Below are 25,145 nucleotides of genomic sequence, written 5' to 3'. Positions count from 1 at the left end.
GACCTCAGCTGAAACCAAGAGATGGATGCTTAACCAACAGGTGCCCACCTTGGACTTTTCTACATAGACAAGCATGGCATCTGAAAATTGGGACAGTATTTTACTATATATAGGATTCTGGGATGAGGGTTCTTTTCTTTCAGTACCTGCAAGCATTTTTGGCTTCCATGGTTTATAATGAAAATCCATTTTTATCCAAATTGCTTTTTTCTCTGATAAGTAAAGTGTGTTGTTTCTCTCTGTTTTCAATATTTTTTGGAGGGGTGAGTCTTTAGTTTTAAAAAGTTTATCTATGATGTGCCATGTGTGGATTCCTTTGGGTTTATCCTGGGTGAAGTTTGCTCAGCATTTTGAATTTGTTGGTTTGTGTTTTTTTTACCAAAATAGGGTTTTTTTGGTCATTTCATCAAGTTCTTTTTAGTCCTGCCCTCTTTTCCTTCTCCTTCTAGAACTCTGATGATACTTGTTAGATCTTTTGTTATAATCACACAGGTCCCTGAACGTGTTCTTTTTTTTTTTTTTTTTTTTCCAGTCTATTTTCTCTCCATTGTTCGGAGTTAGTAATTCCTATTGTTCTATTTTCCAATTTACCAGTTCTTTCCTCTGTTTCCCACAATCTGCTGTTGAGGCTATCCACTGAGCTTTTATGTTGGTTATTGTATTTTTCAGTCTTCACAGTTCTATTTTTTTTTGTTTCCTATTTCTTTGCTGAGATTTTCTTTTTTTTTTCATTTGTTTCAAGTGTAGTCATAACTGCTTGTTGAAGCATTTTTATGAGGACTGCTTTATAATCTTTGTTTGATAATTCTAGCATTTTGGTCATCTCTGTGTTGGCACCTATTGATTGTATTTTTCTTCAGTTTGATTTCTGATTGAAACCTAAACGTTTGGGGTATTAAATTATGAAACTTTGGATTTTGTTTAAACCTTATGTTTTTGATACAATGCTCCAGTGAAAGGAAAAGGAGCATACCACCTCATTACTACCCTATAGAGACAGAAGTCAATTCTCCATTCAACCTTTGCTGATCCAAGAGATGCTGCTTGTTCCTGGTGAATGAAGACAGAAGTTGCCAACTCGGCCTCCACTGATACCTTCCTGATGGTGAGGGGAAGGAGAGTTTCATTGCTGCTCCCCATGTGGGGTCCATTAAAACTGGTAGTGTCTTTGCTATCACCATGTGATGGTTAGGCCTTTCCTCTCACTGGACCTCCTCTGCAGCACTCCATCCAGAAGGGGAAGGACTGCATCTCTACTGCCAGGTAAAGGTGGAAGCCCAAGTTCCCCATATGGTCTCCACTGACATGATGGCAGACACTTCATTTACAGCCTGGTGAAAGGACTGGAAGACTAAACTCATTAGTCAGCCCTGAGAGACACAGGTGGTGTGGAACCATGGGTTATCTGTGGTGTTTGGCTGGAGGGGGGTGGTTATTGTCTAAAATTCCGTCTTGCTTGGCTGCCCCTTTTGATTGGAGAGATCATCTGTTCATGTTCCTGGATTGCCAGATTCTTTAGCTCTGAGTGTGGGATATATGAGGTAAAAATAAAACCCAGGGAACTCACCACTGTGTCATTCCCCAACTCCCAGTGTCCCTAAAGAGTCTGTCTTCTTCTCCTCATCTTTCAGAGTCTTCTTATGTTTGTTATATATCTAATGTCCAGGGTTTTCCATTGTGTTTAGTGGGAGAATAGGGAAAGGTGTATCCATCCTCCTGGAAGTGAGCTTTCACTAATTTTTGAGAAGAAAAAATGGTATCTGATAGAATGCTTTCTGGAGAGCTTCCTGGGTTCATTCGAACTCGGATTGGTGATCTCCCTGGATCTTCCATTTGTTGAGTCCTTTTTCACTTGAACCCTCCCCAGTCCTTCTGTTCTCATGTTGAAGAGTCTGCCTGCAACTGTTCCATCCAGTGACAATGCTTGATTTTATCTAGAGGATCCTTTCCAGTCCTTGCTGGATTGAGAAACAATCCTGATGATGTCTATAAGCCCAAGCAAGGAATTTTCCCTAGGAAAAGAGTTAAACTATCTGGCAAAAGGAGGAAAATAAAACATACTGAGTTTTTCATAATGAAAAATAACTTTTCATTAAAAATGTTATTATGTTCTTCCTACTTTTTACCATTTAAATAAAAGTGATCATGGCCCATTTTTTTGATATCCTTACTTGACACACACCCAAAAATGTTTCAATTACATGTTGGTTCTCCCCATATTGCCTTTTTCCTTTCCTTTTCTCTTAATTTTTAAAAAATTGAGGTCTACTTTACATACATTGAAGAAAACAAATCTTGGTGAGTTGAGTGAGTTTTGGCAATTCCCATGGTAGGTTTTATAATGTATACCCCATCACTGAAGAAATTTCCCTCATCCCTGTTTCTTTTGATCCCTCTCCTTCATCCCTGGGGTTCTGACTTTGTCACCACTCTAGAGCTTCAGAGGAATGGAAACAGATAGACTCTACTTTTGGTCATTATGATGTCTGTGATATGTTCAGTAGTTCATTCTTTCCTTTTTCTTTTTTTTTTTCCTAAGTGGTATTTCATTGTAATCACCTCTCCCAACCCCTTCTCCTTCCTAAATGTTGATCTCTCTAGGTCTCTGCTATATCAATCTTGAGGAATTGACCTTGTTACTTCCAATAGACCTCAGTTGCATCATTCCATGGGTATTGCAGTACATTGTCTTATTTATATGCATTGTGGGAAGAAAAAAATAACTGAAGACTTTAAGACTTTTAATTTTTTTCTTGCATTACAGAAGTTTGTGCTAAAAAATTATTTATTCTCCTGTTGATAGACATTTATGATATTATGGACCAGGGTTACTATAAATAAAATTGTCAGGATCATTTTTATACAAGGTTTTTTTTTGACATATGTTTTCATTTCTTTTGGTAAATACTTAGAAGTAGGATTAATGGGTGGTATGGTAGACATTTATTTAACTGCCTAAGAAACTACCATAAACAGTTCTCTAAAAGTGGTTGTATTAGGCGCCTAGATGGCTCAGTCAGTTAAGTGTCTGTCTTCAGCTTGGGTCGTGATCCCAGGGTCCTGGGATAGAGTCCCACACAGAGCTCTATGCTCAGTGGGGAGTCTGCTCTCCCTCTGCCCCTCCTCCTGCTTGTGCTCTCTCTCTCTCTCTCTCTCTCTCTCTCTCTCTCGCTTGCTCATGCTCTCTCTCTCAAATAAATAAATAAAATCTTTTTTTAAAAGTGGTCATATCATTTTTTAAAGATTTATTTATTTATTTTAGGAAAGAAGAGCTTGTGTGTACTTGTGGGGGGAGGGGCAGAGGGAGAAAGAATCTCAAGGTGACTCCATGCTGAGTATGGAGCCTGATAATGGGGCTTATCTCACAACCCTGAGATCAAGACCTGAGCTGAAATCAAGAGTCAGATGCTTAACTGACTGAGCCACCCAGATGCCCCAATTGTATCATTTTACATCTCCACTTGCAATATATGAGGATCCCATTGTTCTATCTTCACCAACATTTGGTGTTTTCAGCCTTTAAAATTTTATCTATTCTAGAGGGTGCATAATAATATCTCAATGTGTATTAATTTTCATTTCCCTGATATTTAATGGTGTTGGGCATTCTTTCAAGTTTCTTACTGGTTATTCCTAGGTCTTAGTCTTTTGCCCATTTTTAAATTGTGTACTATTATTGGTGTTTTAAATATTGAGTTATAAGACTTATACATCCTATATACAGGTACTTGGATTTTCCCCACCCAGTCTGTTGCCTATACATTTTTTTCTTTTCTTTTCTTTTCTTTTCTTTTTTTTCTTTTCTTTTCTTTTCTTTTCTTTTCTTTTCTTTTCTTTTCTTTTCTTTCTTTTCTTTTCTTTTCTTTTCTTTTCTTTTCTTTCTTTTCTTTTCTCTTCTCTTCTCTTCTCTTCTCTTCTCTTCTTTTCTTTTCTTTTTTTTTAAGATTTTATTTATTTATTTGAAATAGAGACCAAGAGCATGAGTTGGGGGTGGGGCAGGAGAGGGAGAAGCAGACTCCCCACTGAGAAGGGAGCCTGGTGGGGCTCAATCCCAGGACCCCGAGGTCATGACCTGAGCCAAAGGCAGATGCTTAACTGACTAAGCCACCCAAGTGCCCCTTCATTTTCTAAATAGCATCTTTTAAGAAGGTGAAGGTTTTAAAAGTTTGATGAAAAAAATTATCAGCTTAAATTTTTTTGTTAGTGTCTTTGGGCCTTGTCTAAGAAATCTTTGCCTAACCCAAGGTTGCAAAGGTATTCTCTCTTGCTTTCTTCTAGAAGCTGTATGGTTTTTACTTTTACATTTCGACCTATATCCTATCTCAAATAAATTTCTGAGTACAGTAAGAGGTAGGGGTTGAGGTTCATTTATATGGTTATCATTTGTTAAAAAGATCATCTTTTATTCATGGAAATAGTTTGGTTTCTGTATTAAGAAATTTGACCATGTAGGTGTGGGTCTATTTCTGGGCTCTCTATCCTATTCCACTAATGTATTTGTCTCCTATTTTGCTAATTCTCTCTTGATTATTATATTAAATTTTATACCAGAAAATTTAAGGCCTCCTGATCTTTTATCCCTTTTCAAAATTGTTTTTATTATTCTGAAAACTATGTATTTCCACACATATTTTAGAATTTGCGGGAGGAGGGGCAAGATGGCGGAAGAGTAGGGTCCCCAAGTCACCTGTCCCCAACAAATTACCTAAATAACCTTCAAATCATCCTGAAAATCTACGAATTCGGCCTGAGATTTAAAGAGAGACCAGCTGGAATGCTACAGTGAGAAGAGTTCGTGCTTCTATCAAGGTAGGAAGATGGGGAAAAAGAAATAAAGACACAAAAGGCCTCCAAGGGGGAGGGGCCCCGAGGAGCCGGGCTGAGGCCGGGGCGAGTGTCCCCAGGACAGGAGAGCCCCGTCCCGGAGGAGCAGGAGCTGCACCGACCTTCCCGGGGGAAAGGGGCCCGCAGGGAGTTAGAGCAGGACCCAGGAGGGCGGGGATGCCCTCGGGCTCCCTGGGACACTAACAGGCACCTGCGCCCCGGGAGACTGCGCCGAGCTCCCTAAGGGCTGCAGCGCTCGGCGGGACCCGGAGCAGCTCGGAGGGGCTCGGGCGGCGGCTCCGCGGAGGGGGCTGCGGGGCGGGAGCGCGAATCCAACAGCGCAGGCCCCGGAGCACAGGGCGCTGGGACACAGCCCAGGATCCGGCCTCCCCCCGGGACAGGCAGAGGCCAGGAGGGCCCAGGACAGCAAGGACGCTCCTGCCCAGAGCTGAGCAGATCAGCGGCCCCGCCCCGGAGCCTCCAGGCCCTGCAGACGGAGAGCCCCGGAGCTACTGCGGGAGCTGACTCCAGGGTCCCAGAGCTGCCCCGCCACTGTGGCTTCCTCCCGGGGCCTCACGGGGTGAACACCCCCCCACTGAGCCCTGCACCAGGCAGGGGCAGAGCAGCTCCCCCAAGTGCTAACACCTGAGAATCAGCACAGCAGGCCCCTCCCCCAGAAGACCGGTGAGACGGACCAGTTCCAGGGGAAGTCAAGGGACTTAAAGTATACAGAATCGGAAGATACTCCCCCGTGTTTTTTGGTTTTTTTGTTTTGTTTTGTGTTTTTTCTTTCTTTTTGATTTCTGATTGCTTCCCCCACCCCCCTTTTTCTCTCCTTTCTTTCTTTTTCTTTCTCTTTTTCTTCTTTTTTCCTTTTTTTCTTCTTTCTCTTTTTTCTTTTTCTCTTTTCTTTCCTTCTCTCTCTTTTTCTCCTTTTCCCAATACAACTTGTTTTTGGCCACTCTGCACTGAGCAAAATGACTAGAAGGAAAACCTCACCTCAAAAAAAAAAAAAAAAAAAAGAATCAGAAACAGCCCTCTCTCCCACAGAGTTACAAAATCTGGATTACAATTCAATGTCAGAAAGCCAGTTCAGAAGCACTATTATACAGCTACTGGTGGCTCTAGAAAAAAGCATAAAGGACTCAAGAGAATTCATGACTGCAGAATTTAGATCCAATCAGGCAGAAATTAAAAATCAATTAAATGAGATGCAATCCAAGCTAGAAGTCCTAACGACGAGGCTTAACGAGGTGGAAGAACGAGTGAGTGACATAGAAGACAAGTTGATGGCAAAGAGGGAAACTGAGGAAAAAAGAGACAGACAATTAAAAGACCATGAAGACAGATTAAGGGAAATAAACGACAGCTTGAGGAAGAAAAACCTACATTTAATTGGGGCTCCCGAGGGCGCCGAAAGGGCCAGAGGGCCAGAATATGTATTTGAACAAATCCTAGCTGAAAACTTTCCGAATCTGGGAAGGGAAACAGGCATTCAGATCCAGGAAATAGAGAGATTCCCCCCCTAAAATCAATAAAAACCGTTCAACACCTCGACATTTAATAGTGAAGCTTGCAAATTCCAAAGATAAGGAGAAGATCCTTAAAGCAGCAAGAGAAAAAAAAGTCCCTGACTTTTATGGGGAGGAATATTAGGGTAACAGCAGACCTCTCCACAGAGACCTGGCAGGCCAGAAAGGGCTGGCAGGATATATTCGGGGTCCTAAATGAGAAGAACATGCAACCCAGAATACTTTATCCAGCAAGGCTCTCATTCAAAATGGAAGGAGAGATAAAGAGCTTCCAAGACAGGCAGGAACTGAAAGAATATGTGACCTCCAAACCAGCTCTGCAAGAAATTTTAAGGGGGACTCTTAAAATTCCCCTTTAAGAAGAAGTTCAGTGGAACAATCCACAAAAACAAGGACTGAATAGATATCATGATGACACTAAACTCATATCTGTCAATAGTAACTCTGAACGTGAACGGGCTTAATGACCCCATCAAAAGGCGCAGGGTTTCAGACTGGATAAAAAAGCAGGACCCATCTATTTGCTGTCTACAAGAGACTCATTATAGACAGAAGGACACCTACAACTGAAAATAAAAGGTTGGAGAACCATTTACCATTCAAATGGTCCTCAAAAGAAAGCAGAGGTAGCCATCCTCATATCAGATAAATTAAAATTTACCCCGAAGACTATAGTGAGAGATGAAGAGGGACACTATCTCATACTCAAAGGATCTATCCAACAAGAGGACTTAACAATCCTCAATATATATGCCCCGAATGTGGGAGCTGCCAAACATTTAAACCAATTAATAACCAAACTGAAGAAATACTTTGATAATAATACACTTATACTTGGTGACTTCAATCTAGCTCTTTCTACCCTTGATAGGTCTTCTAAGCACAACATCTCCAAAGAAACGAGAGCTTTAAATGATACACTGGACCAGATGGATTTCACAGATATCTACAGAACTTTACATCCAAACTCAACTGAATACACATTCTTCTCAAGCGCACATAGAACTTTCTCCAGAATAGACCACATACTGGGTCACAAATCGGGTCTGAACCAATACCAAAAGATCGGGATACTCCCCTGTATATTCTCAGACCATAATGCCTTGAAATTAGAACTTAATCACAACAAGAAGTTTGGAAGGACCACAAACACGTGGAGGTTAAGGACCATCCTGCTAAAAGATGAAAAGGTCAACCAGGAAATTAAGGAAGAATTAAACAGATTCATGGAAACTAATGAGAATGAAGATACAACCGTTCAAAATCTTTGGGATACAGCAAAAGCAGTCCTGAGGGGGAAATACATCGCAATACAAGCATCCATTCAAAAACTGGAAAGAACCCAAATACAAAAGCTCACTTTACACATAAAGGAGCTAGAGAAAAAGCAGCAAATAGACCCCACCCCCAGCAGAAGAAGAGAGTTAATTAAAATTCAAGCAGAACTAAATGAAATCGAGACCAAAAGAACTGTGGAACAGATCAACAGAACCAGGAGTTGGTTCTTTGAAAGAATTAATAAGATAGATAAACCATTAGCCAACCTTATTAAAAAGAAGAGAGAGAAGACTCAAATTAATAAAATCATGAATGAGAAAGGAGAGATCACTACCAACACCAAGGAAATACAAACGATTTTAAAAACATATTATGAACAGCTCTATGCCAATAAATTAGGCAATCTAGAAGAAATGGACGCATTCTTGGAAAGCCACAAAATACCAAAACTGGAGCAGGAAGAAATAGAAAACCTGAACAGGCCAATAACCAGGGAGGAAATTGAAGCAGTCATCAAAAACCTCCCAAGACACAAGAGTCCAGGGCCAGATGGCTTCCCAGGGGAATTCTATCAAACGTTTAAAGAAGAAATCATACCTATTCTACTAAAGCTGTTTGGAAAGATAGAAAGAGATGGAGTACTTCCAAATTCGTTCTATGAGGCCAACATCACCTTAATTCCAAAACCAGACAAAGACCCCACCAAAAAGGAGAATTACAGACCAATATCCCTGATGAACATGGATGCAAAAATTCTCAACAAGATACTAGCCAATAGGATCCAACAACACATTAAGAAAATTATTCACCATGACCAAGTAGGATTTATCCCCGGGACACAAGGCTGGTTCAACACTCGTAAAACAATCAATGTGATTCATCATATCAGCAAGAGAAAAACCAAGAACCATATGATCCTCTCATTAGATGCAGAGAAAGCATTTGACAAAATACAGCATCCATTCCTGATCAAAACACTTCAGAGTGTTGGGATAGAGGGAACTTTCCTCGACATCTTAAAAGCCATCTACAAAAAGCTCACAGCAAATATCATTCTCAATGGGGAAGCACTGGGAGCCTTTCCCCTACGATCAGGAGCAAGACAGGGATGTCCACTCTCACCACTGCTATTCAACATAGTACTGGAAGTCCTCGCCTCAGCAATCAGACAACAAAAAGACATTAAAGGCATTCGAATTGGCAAAGAAGAAGTCAAACTCTCCCTCTTCGCCGATGACATGATACTCTACATAGAAAACCCAAAAGCCTCCACCCCAAGATTGCTAGAACTCATACAGCAATTTGGTAGCGTGGCAGGATACAAAATCAATGCCCAGAAATCAATGGCATTTCTATACACTAACAATGAGACTGAAGAAAGAGAAATTAAGGAGTCAATCCCATTTACAATTGCACCCAAAAGCATAAGATACCTAGGAATAAACCTAACCAAACAGGTAAAGGATCTATACCCTAAAAACTATAGAACACTTCTGAAAGAAATCGAGGAAGACACAAAGAGATGGAAAAATATTCCATGCTCATGGATTGGCAGAATTAATATTGTGAAAATGTCAATGTTACCCAGGGCAATTTACACGCTTAATGCAATCCCTATCAAAATACCATGGACTTTCTTCAGAGAGTTAGAACAAATTATTTTAAGATTTGTGTGGAATCAGAAAAGACCCCGAATAGCCAGGGGAATTTTAAAAAAGAAAACCATAGCTGGGGGCATCACAATGCCAGATTTCAGGTTGTACTACAAAGCTTTGGTCATCAAGACAGTGTGGTACTGGCACAAAAACAGACACATAGATCAATGGAACAGAATAGAGAATCCAGAAGTGGACCCTGAACTGTATGGTCATCTAATATTCGATAAAGGAGGAAAGACTATCCATTGGAAGAAAGACAGTCTCTTTAATAAATGGTGTTGGGAAAATTGGACATCCACATGCAGAAGAATGAAACTGGACCACTCTCTTACACCATACACAAAGATAAACTCAAAATGGATGAAAGATCTAAATGTGAGACAAGATTCCATCAAAATCCTAGGGGAGAACACAGGCAACACCCTTTTTGAACTTGGCCACAGTAACTTCTTGCAAGATACATCCACAAAGGCAAAAGAAACAAAAGCAAAAATGAACTATTGGGACTTCATCAAGATAAGAAGCTTTTGCACAGCAAAGGATACAGTCACCAAAACTAAAAGACAACCTACAGAATGGGAGAAGATATTTGCAAATGACATATCAGATAAAGGGCTAGTTTCCAAAATCTATAAAGAACTTATTAAACTCAACACCAAAGAAACAAACAATCCAATCATGAAATGGGCAAAAGACATGAAGAGAAATCTCACAGAGGAAGACATGGACATGGCCAACATGCACATGAGAAAATGCTCTGCATCACTTGCCATCAGGGAAATACAAATCAAAACCACAATGAGATACCACCTCACACCAGTGAGAATGGGGAAAATTAACAAGGCAGGAAACAACAAATGTTGGAGAGGATGCGGAGAAAAGGGAACCCTCTTACACTGTTGGTGGGAATGTGAACTGGTGCAGCCACTCTGGAAAACTGTGTGGAGGTTCCTCAAAGAGTTAAAAATAGACCTGCCCTACGACCCAGCAGTTGCACTGTTGGGGATTTACCCCAAAGACTCAGATGCAATGAAACACCGGGACACCTGCACCCCGATGTTTCTAGCAGCAATGTCCACAATAGCCAAACTGTGGAAGGAGCCTCGGTGTCCATCGAAAGATGAATGGATAAAGAAGATGTGGTCTATGTATACAATGGAATATTACTCAGCCATTAGAAACGACAAATACCCACCATTTGCTTCGACGTGGATGGAACTGGAGGGTATTATGTTAAGTGCAGTAAGTCAATCGGAGAAGGACAAACAGTGTATGTTCTCATTCATTTGGGGAATATAAATAATAGTGAAAGGGAATATAAAGGAAGGGAGAAGAAATGTGTAGGAAATATCAGGAAGGGAGACAGAACATAAAGACTCCTAACTCTGGGAAACGAACTAGGGGTGGTGGAAGGGGAGGAGGGCGGGGTGTGGGGGGGAATGGGTGACGGGCACTGAGGGGGACACTTGATGGGATGAGCACTGGGTGTTTTTCTGTATGTTGGTAAATTGAACACCAATAACAATTAATTTATTTAAAAAAAAAGAATTTGCTTGTGAGTTTCATAGGTTGAAAAAAGGGGCCGCTGGTATTTTGATTGTGATTGATTAAATCTATCAGTTTGGGGAGAATTGATATTTTATTAATCCATGAACATAGTATATATCTTCATTTATTTAATTCCTTCTAGCAGTGTTTTGTAATTTTCAGTAATAGAGTTCTTGAACATGTTTCATTACATTTAGCACAAAGTGTTTTTTAATTTTTTAAAGCTATTGCAAATAATACACAATTAATTTTCTATATGTATGTTCCATGTTTAGTACACACACAATTAATTTTATATATGTATGTTGCATGTTTAGTACACACACATAAGCTCACTAACCCACCATATAGTTCAAGTATTTTATTTGTAGATTCCCTGGGATTTTCTAAGTACTCGATCATGACATATAAGAATAAAAAAGTTTACTTCTTTGTTTCAATCTGTATCTTTTATTAAGATTCCACAAGAGTCCAGTTGAGCAGAAGCTGCTTTAATTAAACTAAGGTCAGTGTGCCTAGCCCAAGCTCCACCCCCACTCCCATAGTACCTTCTTTGTCCTGTCAGCAGTTGACCTGGGAGGATGTTAGACTACAGCCTGGGATATCTTTGAATCTTCACTGAGTTCAACTTCTGGTTGTTACTATGGGAGCAAAGTTCTCTTAAATCTTTCTACATCCTAACTAGAAGTCCTTCCAAATTACTTTTGAAATTCTTTGGGTCCATGAAATTCAAAATTCCAGAACTGACTGCCACAGAATTTCTCCATAATAATTTAGACTCTTACTGTACATTTAGTTCTGGCAGTTTGTGGGGCTTCTGCTTCTCGAAAAAAATTTGGACTGAAAATTATTCCCTCTTGAATATGCTCACATTTCTTTAGGTTTGGATTTACAAGGTTGAACTATTAGTTGATTAAAAAACCGCATTCTTTTGTATGAAAAGGTGTGAACCTAATAGTGAAGCTTTATTTATAACCACCTAATTTAATATTCTTTCTAGTTTCATGTAAATGTCTTTGTAGAAAATGCTACCAAGAGCGGCATTGTGGTTACTTTAATTCCATTGCCAATACTTTTATATGGTTTCCTGTATTCTAAAGGGAAAGCTAGATGTACTTTTCTTCTTTTAAAACTTTTCCTCTTATGAATCAGTACCAGTATGAATAAATGTCAGAAGTTCTTATTAAGTGGTTAAAGTTGATGTCTCTGTCTCAGCATCCGTGTTTTAGGTAATGATGATTAAGCAGACTTCATAATGGAAAATGCCAGTTATAAAGAAATTGTTCTTCTTACTAACTAAAGAATACATGATAATAATAATGTTTGTAAATACTCACTTTGTGCCAAACTCACTTAATCCTTACATTTTAATGATAAGAAAGGTATCGTGGTTTGGAAGTCAGAACCCCAGGGTTCCAAGTCCTACTCCTTTACTGAAATAGGCATTGTCATTAATATTTAGGAAATAATAGGATCGTGCACACTCTGGTTGAAAAACATTGCAATAGGAAGGACATTTTGAATTTTTTTTTTTTAATGATAGTCACAGAGAGAGAGAGAGAGAGAGGCAGAGACACAGGCAGAGGGAGAAGCAGGCCCCACGCACCGGGAACCCGACGTGGGATTCGATCCCGGGTCTCCAGGATCGCGCCCTGGGCCAAAGGCAGGCGCCAAACCGCTGCGCCACCCAGGGATCCCAGGAAGGACATTTTGGAGGTTAATTTGTCTCTCCTCAAAATTAACTCTTTGGTTAGGCAAAATGAGGTGTTTTGGTTTTGGTTGGTAAGGAAGGCAATTTTTCTATTCTGACATTTCAGATTATACTAAATATTTTTATTAGCTGAAGAAATAATCAAATAAAATATAATTTATATTGATTTAGAGAAAATATGAAGCTAGAGTCCTGATTATTTAATAGAACCACAGAATTTCATTTCTTGCTAATGGAACTTGGTTGTAGAGAAAGCCATGAAAATGTACATCTTCTTGGGATCAGAAAGCCAAATTAACTAAGGTCTGGCTGCCTTGAGATGCAAGTGGTCAGTACAAGAGTAGAGTTCCCCTTTCCAGTGGCTATGTAAATCAAGACAGCTCAAATCATAACACATAGTGTGCTATTATGCCCCCATGTGAGTGTTTCAAGTATGTTTTTCTTTATCTTTACCACTTGCCAAGCATTTGGAGCTAAGGTGGCAGATTACCTGATACAGACCTACCATCCTGACCCTTTGTCTTCAGGGGTTGGTGACTCTTTAGGAAAGGTGAACAAGTGGGAAAGAAGTAAGGTCACAGCCTCTGAGAATTCAGAGAGTTTGAAAGTCTATAGTAGCTGAAGATTGAATTCCTTGATTGTGGTAATTTTCACTGACCATTATTTGACAGTCAAAAGTTGCTCTTCTGAAGGGATTTGAATTGTGTTTGGTGACTTAAGGTATGGACAGAGGAAGAGGGAAGGCCTGAAGACTTGTCCAGCAGAGTTCATCCAACTTCCTGAAGAAGAATCTGCAGAGCAAGACAGAAAATCTGTTGTTTCTCAAATACCCTTGTACCTGAGCCTCACTGGCCTAAGCTTAGTTTCTGAAGACTTGGAGTCTTATCTTTCTCAGGAAGAGCATCTAGATCATCAGGCTGGCCCTTTTGCATCATGGCAGCTGGCCCTGAAGCCAACATCCCCAGCGACTCCCTCTAGTGGCAAGATCCTAGAGGCCCCCAGGGCTGCCCATGGTGCCTCTTGGGGAATGTGAGCTAGTGTGGCTGGCCAGACCACACTCAGCACATATGGAACATCAATTCTGACTTAGGAAGAACATCAGAGGTCAAAAATTTGGACAGGGATAGAAGCATTCCCTCATTGAAACACCTTGTACCCTCCAGGGATAGAAACATTGGAGGAAGGGGGAAAGATGGAGGAAGAATAGGTAGATGGGGCTGTGAAAGCAGAAGGCTCTGGGTTAAAACCCTGGTTGTACCAGTTATGAGGTATGTGATTTGGAGCAAAGTTAAATGACATGTCCATGTTCTTTCAGCTAACACAGGAACTATTTCATGAAGGCTATACTTGGTAGGTAATCTATATCCAAGAACAGAAGGCTTGAAAGAGGCCTAATTAAGTTAGAGTGTGTCAAGTAAAGAAGAATGGCAAATGTGGCGATTCAGTTAATAATAAAGATTGTCAGGTGGAAAACAAGATAAATTTGGTTGGCCCATGGTGAAGGGGCAGACTGTTCTTGGGCTGTAGGTAAGGAAACTAGTTGTCGCAACAGAAGAAATCAAATACTGTTAAAGGACTCAAGTTCACAATCAATAATTTTACTTTAACCTGAGAAGTAAGTGGAAGTGATTCTGGGCTTTTTGGAAGAAAATGATCAGATCAAAACAATACTCAAGTAAGGTAATCTTGTGAGGTAAGACTCTAAAGAACTTGGTGAGGGTCTGAATCAGGGGGCTACAGAACACACATGTGCACACATATACAATCATTATACAATCATTATAAAAAGTTTCAGACCTATAAAAGGGACCAAATCATACAATAAGAAACATCTTTGTACCTATTCCCTAGTTTGTCATTTTCAGGCTGCCATCACATCACAAGTGGAGCCCACCTACTAGCTGATGAAAGGCATATGTGTTGATGTATACCTTCTCTAAGAAGGATACTCTTTAAATCTATTTTAAACAAGAAACACCATAGGCATCCTAGAATAAAAAGAGAAATCCATTTGGATAGATGTGGCAAGTCATGTGTCCATGTGTGCGGCTAGATTTCCATATACTGTCACACTCAGTCTCCAAGTCTCTGTGTAAAGGGACAGATGCACATTGAAACTTACTGAATATGAGTTTCTTGGAAGCCTTTAAAGGCCCTAATGATGGTATTTGGGGGATAAAGAATCAACGACTTTCTTTTGCTGCCTTTTGCAACTTACAGTGTAGCCTTCACATAACTACCTCATTCCATCCTCCCAACCAATTCTGAGGTCAGACCTCTAACCGATAAGTAGACAGACTCCAGGCCTTGGAGACAAACCCCTGTTGGCCATCCTTGTTTAAGAAATCTCTGGGAGCAGGGAAATGCTACAGTCCCATGAAAGAAAGTGATAGAAATGTGCCAATCCGTTCCATCACACCAGATGACTCTGGTTAGGTCTAGCTGGGCCCCATCTGTTTCCCGTCTTCTTTTTTTTTTTTTAAGATGTTATTTATTTATTCATGATAGACACAGAGAGAGAGGGAGGGAGGCAGAGACACAGGAGGAGGGAGAAGCAGGCTCCATGCAGGGAGCCTGACATGGGACTCAATCCCAGGACTCCAGGATCACGCCCTGAGCGCTTAAACCACTGAGCCACCCAGGCTGCCCTGTTTCCCCTCTTCTAATGGTGCAGGAGAACCTAAACATTTACAAGACTTGGAATCCCCAGTTGCAAATATTTTCTGCCTTTTCCCCCCATCCTTGACACTTTGATGTTACTGAGTATTTTTGTTGGAAGCTAAAGCCCCTTGAAGAGATGATGAAGGCATGGCAGATGGTTACAAGGCAAGTCCTGGTGATTTGCCTTCTAAACCAGATTAGGAAAGCAGAGTGGGTGGTGGTCTACAGTGGGACTTCCAGCCTGCTATTCAAATTCTTTCTCAGATACCTCACTGACTAAACAGTCATTTGGCTTTATAAACTATGTTTCTACAACTAAAATTCTCCTTCAGTTAAGCCAATCAGTGAGTTACACCTCACTGTTAACTGCTTTAATCGTGTAATTATAGAATTTGGCCTCAGATAATTAAGAGGGTAGAAGTATAGCTGAAGATGACCCACCCCACTGCTAGTGAATGGCATTTGAATTTTAAAAGGAAGATACCTGTTTTAGTTACCTTCTCCACATGGCCCTGGGCAACATCCAGTGAGCTAGACCTGCACAGCAAGTGATCTCAGAGTCCTAGGAAGCAAGAGTGGGTATTGCAAAGCTTCTTGAGACCTAATCTCTGGAATTCACACAGTGTCACTTTCTCTATATTATATTGGTCAAGACAAGCCACAAGGCAGCCCAGGTTCAAGGGATGGAGAAAAAGACTCATCACAATGCCCAAGCAAGAAAAGGGGTAATTGAGGGACATTTCAAGTTGGGGTAAGAGATTTGACACAGAGAATACCAGGAGGTCCCCTGTGCTGGGAACAGAGGTGGGAGATGTGGGAAGAGTCAAGAAAAACTTCTGCACAGGGTCATAGGAATAGCTGGGGCGTGGCGGCAAGTTCACTGGACACCTCACACCTGGAGCATCTGTATTATAATTAATATCAACATGAGAAAAAAACAGGGTTTTTGTTCAGAGTGCTGTAAAGCTTAGATACTGCCCATTCTAAACCATCCTAGTCTCCCAACTGGAATAAGAAAATTGCTAAGACTTTCAAAGGGGGAAGAAAAAGAGAGAACCTATTGCAACTAGGTGGGGGTAGGAAGCCAAATTGATGTTATAAATCTCCTCCTGAAAATCCATATGTTAGCCTGTCCACCTACTGTCCCTCAAGTGTTGAATGCTTCCACTTTCTCCCGAGTAGTTATTCTCAAATTTCACTCCCTGAATAGTTCAGTAGATCCAATGTTCTTATTATTTTAGAGCAATACTGCCAATGCTTTAGGTCTATCCTTGAAAATTTCTCTTAAGAATTTACAACTTTGTTCATGCTCTTTTATTTTTAAGGGCACCTATTCATTGGTGTTTCCTCAAAAGCTGGTGAGTTTTCTTTGTACTGAGATGGGTGGGCTTGGGATGCTTCATCTAGCACAGTAGGGTCACGTACTGGCAGAATGGGGTGTGGGTGGGGGAGCGAGGGGGAGGTTACAACATGTGCTATTTTTGTGCTTGTATTATGGAGGTGTATGTTTGGTAATAAAGCTAAACTTTAATACTACAGGCATACCTTGTTTTATTGTGTTTCATAAATAGTGAAGTTTTTACAAATTGAAGATTTGTGACAACCCAGTACTAAGCAGATCTATCGATGCCATTGTTTCAACAGCATTTTTTCACTTTATGTCTCTGTGTCACATTTGGGTAATTCTTGAAATATTTGAAGTTTTTTATTATTTTATTATTTATTATTATAATGTTTGTTATGGTGATCTGTGATCAGTGAGTATGACTAGCTGGAAGCTCAGATGATGGTTACCATTTTTCAGCAACAATATTTCTTAATCAATATATGTTGTTTTGAGACATAATGCTATTGCACACTTAACAGACTACACTATGGTGTAAACATAATTTTTGTATGCACTGGGAATCCAAGAAATTCATTTGACTTGCTTTACTGCAATATTTGCTTCGTAGCCATGGTCTGGAACTGAGCCTGCAGTATCTCTGAGGTATGTCTGTACTTTGCTTAGTCCTATGGGGCTGCCTGATAATAAAAATATATATATTGTATACATAATAATAAATGTTATAGTAACTACCTAAGTTTACCTTGTATTAATGAGATGTATTTATAAAAATCCTTTAATATTTTTTGATATCGGGCAGCCCAGGTGGCTCAGCGGTTTAGCAGCGCCTTCAGCCCAGGGCCTGATCCTAGAGACCGGGGATCAAGTCCCACATCAGGCTCCCTGCATGGAGCTTGCTTCTCCCTCTGCCTGTGTCTCTGCCTCTCTCTCTCTCTTTCTCTCTCTCTCATGAATAAATATATAAAATCTTAAAAAAAAATTCTTCAATATCTCCTTAATAGAGGAGGCCTGGGGCCACCATGTGTATTACTAAACCTCCCAAGCCCAGCAAAATCTGTACCATAGGATAGGACTCCAGCCATTGGATCCTTTTTTAAAAATCTATTTTATTCTTATTTTTAAAGTTGCAAAAATGTTGAACAGAAATCTCCCTCCTGCAATTTCTGTCTCTGGGTACTTGTTCTGTGTTTGAACAGACCAAACTCATACTCTCTTCCACTTAACACTCATTCAGATAATTGAATCTCCACCATTGTTGAATGTATGACAAAAACTGGTTGAGTCTCATGATGCAAACCTAAAGGGAAAGTTATCTTGAATAATGAAATTACAATATGTAGAAGGTTTAAGGACTTATACACCATCTCATGGTTTTGAAGTATGTGGTTAAAGACTTTTAAGAGTTGACAGATTAGTCAGGGATTTGTCAAGAGTATTAATTACAAACTTTGAAATCTTGGTCAGTGAAAGTTCATCACAGTGCATCTTGCAAATATGATCAAAGTCTTTTCACTACTGATTTTATGATGCTTAACCAGTGTGTAAAGAATGAAGGTTTTCATTAGAAATGACTGATGTAATAGAGCACATTTAAAGGAAGACGTATTGTTAGACTATTTCCCCTACCCTACCCCAACCTCTGTTTTGGGGACCCCACCCCTCATTGTCTCTAAACACCTAAAATGGCATTTGGGCTCCTTTAAGGGAACTGTGCTCTTTACAGTGTTAGTATAGCTTAGTGATGACCACCACTGTGATGGCAGCAAAGGTGGGGCTATTGTTAAGTGATGTTTTTCAAACCATAAAAATGAACCATGAAAACTGGAGACTAACTGTGATTTGGTGAGTGAAAGAAATTTATGGCTGGCTGAAAACTTGAAAATGGAGGGGTAAAGTATGCAGCTGGTTATGGGAAAGGAAAGCAGTCCCTCTGCCTTGTCCTTCCTTGTTGAGTTTTAGAAAAAAAAAAAACAATCTATTATTTTGATAGCTTTATTTCCACTACCACCACCCCTCCCCCCCACACACACACCAGAATAAAAAAAAAAAAATGCACTGGCACTTAAACCATGGACAATGAAATTAAAATACACCCAATGCAGCTCCCCCCAAATCACTAGCTTCCGTTTTCCCCTCCCTTCTGCTGAGATGTCTTATCTATGCCTTCCAGAATACATGAGGGTATCTTCCGGGTTCCTTGTTATTCTCCTTAACTGCAGGTTGATTTCCTGCATCAGCCAGGTGGAAGGTGCAGAGATGCCAATGCTTGGTGTCAGTATCCTCAGTCCCACCTCACGCGCATTTCAGGAACCATGGCCTGCTGCCAGGCAGGGGTGAGAAGGTGCTAGTCTGGGGAAAACTGGGGCATGTCTCCACTAGTTCACCTGTCTCATGCTCTTCCTGTTCAGTTGCCTCTGCACGCCAGAGGGTGGCACCCCAGGCACTCCAGAGGTGGAGAGGAGGGCTATGATGGGGACTGGAGCGGTGGGGTGGGCAGGGCAGACAAGGGGACCGGTGATAAATTCTCAGACCTTGGTCTTGAGATTCCCATATAATTTTTGGAGCCTGCCCCCAACCCTGTTTGAAGGGAGCCGGCTTCTGCCAGACAGGTGGCACAGGTTTAGAAATTTCTATGATAAGGTATTGTGAAGGTTATTCATGACCAACGGCCTCTACCCTCCTGAGTCCCAGAAAATCCAAAGGGAAACAAGTTTCCCTTGTACCTGTAGGGTGGATGGGGAGTGGGCGCAAAGCCTACGCACCCCACGCTGCAAATGAGCCAACATCTGACCTGTCACTTTGCGTTGTGTTTTTCAGTTGCTGGATCTGTGCGACTCGGTGAAGGATGATGCCCTGAGGGTGATCTCTGCCTTTAACATTCCAGACACCTCCCTCCACGCCCCAATCGCAGGCATCACCAATGCGAAGGCCGCCTGGGCCTTCTACCCTGCACCGCTGCAACCCGAGCCCCGAGAAGGGGCGCGCTCTCAGCGGCGCAAGCTGGAAGCCAAGTTATAGCGGGCGTGGTGCGAAGGGTGGTGCTCGCTCGCAGCTGCCACGACACTAGCTTTTATGACGCCTGGAACTAGGGCCAAGGCTGGCCTGGCATGCGCTGGGTCTCGGCTCTCGGGGATTTGGGTCGCAGAGCAGGGTTCCCACAGAGGCTTGAGAGGTGCGCGTTGGGCTGTTGGGACAGGAAACCAAGCTGCAGCCCCGAAACATGCGGCTTTATCAGATAACCCTGCCGGAGCGGCAGCCACCTCTCCCAGCTTCCGCACTGGATCTCCCTAGACACTGGCTCCTCTGCGAACGCGCCTACACCCGGGTGCCACCAAAGGTCTCCTGCTGTCAGCGGTGACTCAGATTTACAGTGATTTTGGGAAACGGATTGATGCTGCGTAAAAAAAAAAAAAAAAAAAAAAAAAATCAAACCCTCGTGGGCAAAGTTTCAGTTCAGCAAGTGATGCTTTTCCAGTGAATCAGACCCTCTTGGGGTCTTAGAGGAGACGCACGGACGGGGAAAGCGGAGTGAGCGCCCGGAGTTTTGCTCTCGGCAGAGCGCAAACTCCGGCTCATCCTCCCAGGCAGGCAGGCGGCTTCCGGACCGTAAGACAACGCGCGGAAAATACTTTTACCATATGAAATTGTAATCTGTTCTTTAGAGGAGCATAGATACAAAGTTTAATAAAGACATTAACGGATGGAAAGGCGCTGCAGCTGCTTGCCGAGGATGGGGAGACGGGCTGGGGCAGTACACGGCAATAAGGTGCTTTCGGAACTAGGGGAGACCACACTGGCAGCCTGTAGTCCGGGCAAGGGCTGTAGATTCCCTGTCCCGCTTCTCGGGTCCCCCCTGCCCCACTTGATGCTTGCTCCTTTCTCAGCCCCACCGGCCTCTTCACTCCCTCTCCACGTCTCGTGGGGCAGAGGCAGGTGTGAGCACAGCTCTGCTCGTGTCCGCGAGGGCGACAGCCAGGACCGGAGCAGAGACCCCACGCCCACCTACCTGCCCCTCCCCCACTGTCCCTTCTCTGGACGGTGGCCCAGTTCCCAGAGGACCTCCAGACCGGGTCGGAGAGGGCGGGCAGAGCCGGAGGTCGCCCTGCGCGGAGAGGTCCGCCGAACGTCCCCAGCACGGTCGGGGCTGCGGGAGGAGCAGACTCCGAGCCGACCTCTCCCATGCGCCCCAAAATAAGAGTGTTTAACGGGTTGCTTTCCCTGTCGCCTTTGTTTTTTAAAGCGTTCACAGGGTCGCTAAAGCAGACGACGCGGGGGCGGCGGAGCTGATAGGACCAGATGACAACCACAAGGGCTCTCTTCTGCGTGGTTCTTTTCCTGTCCCTGTCTGCATCGCCCAACCCCGCGGAGAGCTCGGAGTACCCGGGCGGGTTTCTGGCTCCCAGCGGGTGCAGTTTTGTTGTTTTTTTCCCCCCCCCCCGGGGCGATACGCAGGGCGGCTGAGGCTTAAGAGTTTGTCCGCCGGCGGCCGCCACCTGAGGTCCAGGGCAGCAGCTCCAAACCACGGTCAGGGTGGACATCTGGGCTCTGCGCCCACTTCGCCGCGTGCACGCCCTTGTCCTTGCCCTCCTGCAACGAAATTCCGGGGCAGAACCCGGCGTGCGTTCTTGAGTCCCTCCGACGACCCCTGGCCACCTGCGCTTGGCTCAGGACTCTTCAGAGACGCGCTGAGAAGAGTTTAACCAGGGGCTGTGCAGTCTTCTCGACGTTCCTGACCTGCTGCTGCAGCGTAGGACACCGAGCGAGGTGGCCAGCAGCGGGACAACGCCTCGCTGATCTGCTCCTCTGAACTGAGGTCCCTTCCTTCTTGGTTCGGGGGCGGGGGGTGGGGACGTTAGGGGATCCTTGAACTCGGTTTCTTTATGCCATCTACCTAACCAGGTCTCCCCGCGGCAGGATGTTCCATCTCCCGAACGAACGCCCTTGCCCCCCTAGTCCCCCGGCCGCGGCTGTCCGCTAGCCCCGGGAGCGCAGGAGGAGGTAAGGGTGGGGATCAGCACCCCCATTAGGAGAACAGATGAGGGTGTGGACCCAGAGGAGTACGTCCCGGAGTGGGAGTGAGGCCGTCGGCACCCAGGAGAAAGGGGGTGGGGGCGCGCAGGGAGAAGTGGCAGGGGGTACTTGGTGCCCACATCACTCCCCGGGCTCGCCTTCACTGGCCTCCGCGCGCCTCCCGGGCGGCTCTCTGAGAGCCCGACCAATCTTTAGGATCCCGACCCAGCAGTGATGCCACCCTCTCTCCCACCTGAAGGCCGAGATCCCTCTGGATCTTTTCTTTTCTTCTTCTTTTTTTTCTTGAAAGGATTTTTGTCGAGTTTTTTCATTTCCCTATTTTTACCTGCTCTTCGCGCAGTGCCTTCCTGCCTCGCACCGGGCCTGCGGAACAGACGCGCCTGGGGATCCGCTCTTTGCCCTTGTCTCCACTCTCCCCACTAAGGGCTCTCTCTGCCTCTTAACCGCAGGAGGTCCGGCCCGGGAGAAAGCGAGGTGCCCCTGCCAGGGGGCATAGGGAGGGCGCCTAAGACTGCCGCGTGAGGCTGCGGCGAGCAAGCTGAGCAGCCCGGCGCGTCGGGGACTCGACTCACCCAGGACCCCGGACTCTGGGAGAGAGGAGAACCCAGAGACCCTCTGCCCAACCTTGGCCCCTCGCGTTCTCGAGGCTCAACCCAGTCCCCGCGCCTGCCCCAGAGCGGCTCAGAAATCCCCGCGGCCGACCGAGGGCTCCGCGGCGCCTCCGGAGGCTTTCCGCCGGCGGCAGCGGCCCGGCCCGGCCCAGTGTGCCCGGAGCGCCCCCTCCGTTCCACGCGCACGCACTGGCCCTGCTGGATCGGGGCGAGGCCAGGGTACACTGGCGGGGGCGGGGGCGGGGGTGGGGGTGGGGGTGGGGTGGGGGCGGGGGGCGGGGGGCGGTACCCGAGCGCTCACGCCTTCAGGCAGCCTTAGTCACTCCAGTAAACACGCCCGGCGGGGGGCCGGGCCGGCGGCGCGCGCAAGGGAACCCGTCCGGGCCACCCCCGCCTTTACCTGTTGGAGCCTGAGCGCGCCAGCCGCTGCGGCGCGGCGGGGCGGGGCGGGGCGGGGCGTGCTGGCCCGCGCGGCGGGGCGGGGCGGGGCCTGGCGGGGGCGGAGCTCGCGGCGATTGGCCGAGGGCGCTGGGCCGCCAGTCCGAGCGGAGCTGCAGGGCTGTGCAGGTTTCACTTCGCTCCGCGCAGCCTCCAGGTCTGGGTCTTGCTTGAGGGCTCCGTCCCCCGCCGCCGCCGCCGCCGCCGCCGCCGCCGCCGCCCCCGCCCCCGGATTCTCACAGTCGCCCCACGCGCCCCAGCCCGACTGCGGCCAGCATCGCCACGGGCTGCCCGCTTTGCCCCGCTCCCGCCGCCACCCCTTTGGCGCCCTTTCCTTGGCCCTCGTCCCCCCCAATGTCTGACTCTGACTCTCGGACTGAGAAACGCAAGGTAAATAGATCCGAACCCCCGGGAGCGGGCGGGGTAAGGACGGAAGACAGGCGCCCGAGCCAGGTGCGCGCCACCTCCGCCCCCTCCCGAGCACGTGCGGGCAGCTGCGTGTCCCCGCCGCACTCTGGCCGCCGGGCGGGAGGCGGCGGTCCGGCGGGCGGGCTCCCTCCCCCACGCAGGTCCAGGTTGGGGAGGGGGCGTGCGTGCGTGCGGAGCTCCGGGCGGGGGGCCGAAGTGCGGCTCGGGCCGGGATTGCGCGCGCCGGGGAGCGGGGAAGGGCAGCGCGCGCTCGGCGCTGTCCCGGGAGCTGCGGCCCCGCTGCTGGATACTGGGCTGCGCGGCCGGCCGGCAAGTGTCGCCGCCCTGTCCCGAGACGCCCCCCCCCCCGCACTCCCCAGGTAGCGGCCGCGCCGTCGGAGCTGGTCTGGCGCCTTGGCTTTCCTCGGGTGCTCGGGCCCGCTGCGGAGGATTTGCGGAACTGCGGCGGTTCTTTCACTGGCGAGACTCGGCGTTTTCCTTGCACCGGCTGAGGCCGAGGTTTCAGGGCGGCTGCAGCGTTCGCGCTCTTCTGGACGTGTCTGGGGGCGCCCTGCCCTGCCCTGCCCTGCCCGGGCCGCGGCTGCGCTGCAGACACCAGCAGCCGCACGATCCCGACGGCGAGAGGCCTCGGGCCGCAGGACCTGCTCCGCCCGTGGGGCACCCCCACTCGCTCGCAGTGCCGCCGGGCGGTGCGGTGCCCTCGGGGGCCTGTTCCTCGGTGTCCGAGCTCGTGGCGGAAGACCCGCCGGCCGCGGGAGCCCGGGGCGTGGATGTGTTCGCCGTCTGCCGCGCTCACGGGTGCGCGCGGACACGCGTGCCCGTGGCCAGTGGCTGCGGCTGGGATTTGGACGTACGCGCCGCGCTCGGGGAGGAAAAGGGAGGAATTTGCGGAGGACGGTGGGTGCCCCGGCTAGGGGAAGGGGCGGCCTTTGGGGTCTTCGGCCCAGCCGGCCAGCAGCAAGGGCTGGGGTCCGAGGACGGCTCTGCGGGTGCGGAGAGCGCGAGGCTCCTGCTTTGTCTCCAGGTGCCCGGGCACTTGGCGCGGCGGGAACCCCGAGGCTCGCGCGGCGTCCGGACGGGCACAGAGGCGGGGCGGGCTGGGGGGGACCTGGGCAGCTCGGGTCCCCGGGACTCCCGCCGCGGCCGCGGCCGGGGCAGCCTTCGGAGGCGAGTTTGTCAACAATCGCCTCGCCTTTGGCGGCCTGACCCGTAGGCGCCGCCCCCGAGGGCGGCGGCTATTGGCTGCGGCGGGGAGCGACCGCGCGCGGGCCAATTGGGAGCGCGGGCACCCGGCGCCAGCGGCGCGGGGAGGTCGGCGGTGCCGGCGGCGGCGGGCGCAGTGCGCGAGGGGAGGAGCGGGAGGAGGCGGAGGATGTTCCCGGCGGCGGCGGCGGCGGCGGCCGGGGCAGCGCGGGCCAGAGGCGCGGCGCGGGGAGCCCTGGGCTGCCCGGCGGAGCGCGGCGGCGGCGGCGGGCGGGCGGCCGGTGGTCGGCTCTGCGCGGCCCCGGGGGCTCTGAGCGCGAGTCCCGGGCTTTGTCTCCCGCGCTCCCTTCGTGCTGACGGCCAGGGGGCTCCGGGCCGGCGAAGGACGCGGGCGGGACGCCGCGGGGCCCGGGCCCGGGCGCGACGATCGGAAGGGAAGGGGCGGACGTGAGTTTCGGCCCGGATACCTTCACAGGGGAGGGTCAGCGGGACGAGGGGCCGCGCGCCCGGGGAGCCGTGTGCGGAGCTACTTGGGCACTTTGCAGGGGGCGCCCGGGGACGCCTTCGGGGGTCACTGCCCCCACTTGGAGGTGTGCACCTCCCTGTGCGGTACATTCCGCAGAAGTTGCGTCGGGCTCGGTGCGGCGCGCTGCCCCCTGCGGGAGGAGGGGCGCGCGGGCGGGGAGCGGGAGGGACCGCGGGCGGGGAGCGCCCGAGCCCCGGCCGCGCCGCGCTCCGAGTTACAAACTCTATTGTGACGCACTTACTACGACTGCCGGCCCTTGCCAAACCTTCCCCAGACTTGCTGCCCTCAGCACTTTCGGCAGAACAATGGGGCCGGAGTGGGGAGCGCGGCCAGCCGCCTGCAATCGC

At 47.2% G+C, this 25,145-nt stretch overlaps 2 protein-coding genes across 14 annotated transcripts in view; both read left to right on the top strand.

Moving 5' to 3' along the window:
- Positions 1-20,267, top strand: part of ACOXL (acyl-CoA oxidase like) — a 348,114-nt gene extending 327,847 nt beyond the window's left edge. Inside the window, exon 19 of one of the 3 annotated variants that reach the window (XM_072767158.1) lies at positions 19,378-20,267. In XM_072767158.1, the coding sequence (XP_072623259.1) occupies positions 19,378-19,578 (201 nt within the window). In that variant the 3' untranslated portion in view covers positions 19,579-20,267. Of the gene's footprint in view, positions 1-994; positions 1,603-19,377 lie in introns of those variants that run through there. The other 2 variants (XM_072767157.1, XM_072767160.1) reach the window with 2 other exon arrangements.
- Positions 20,268-22,780: 2,513 nt separating this feature from the next.
- Positions 22,781-25,145, top strand: part of BCL2L11 (BCL2 like 11) — a 47,369-nt gene continuing 45,004 nt past the window's right edge. For 8 of the 11 annotated variants that reach the window (XR_012003140.1, XR_003234340.2, XM_025994351.2 and 5 more), the window contains exon 1: positions 22,919-23,030. The gene's annotated coding sequence lies outside the window, so the exon portion shown is untranslated. Of the gene's footprint in view, positions 23,031-24,477; positions 24,720-25,145 lie in introns of those variants that run through there. The other 3 variants (XM_025994348.2, XM_025994349.2, XM_072767151.1) reach the window with 3 other exon arrangements.

This window comes from Vulpes vulpes, chromosome 8 (genome assembly GCF_048418805.1).
Source record: "Vulpes vulpes isolate BD-2025 chromosome 8, VulVul3, whole genome shotgun sequence".
In the NCBI taxonomy this organism is placed as follows: Eukaryota; Metazoa; Chordata; class Mammalia; order Carnivora; family Canidae; genus Vulpes; species Vulpes vulpes.
The sequence above is the reverse complement of the archived record's forward strand: the minus strand, read 5'-3'. Positions and strand labels throughout refer to the sequence as shown.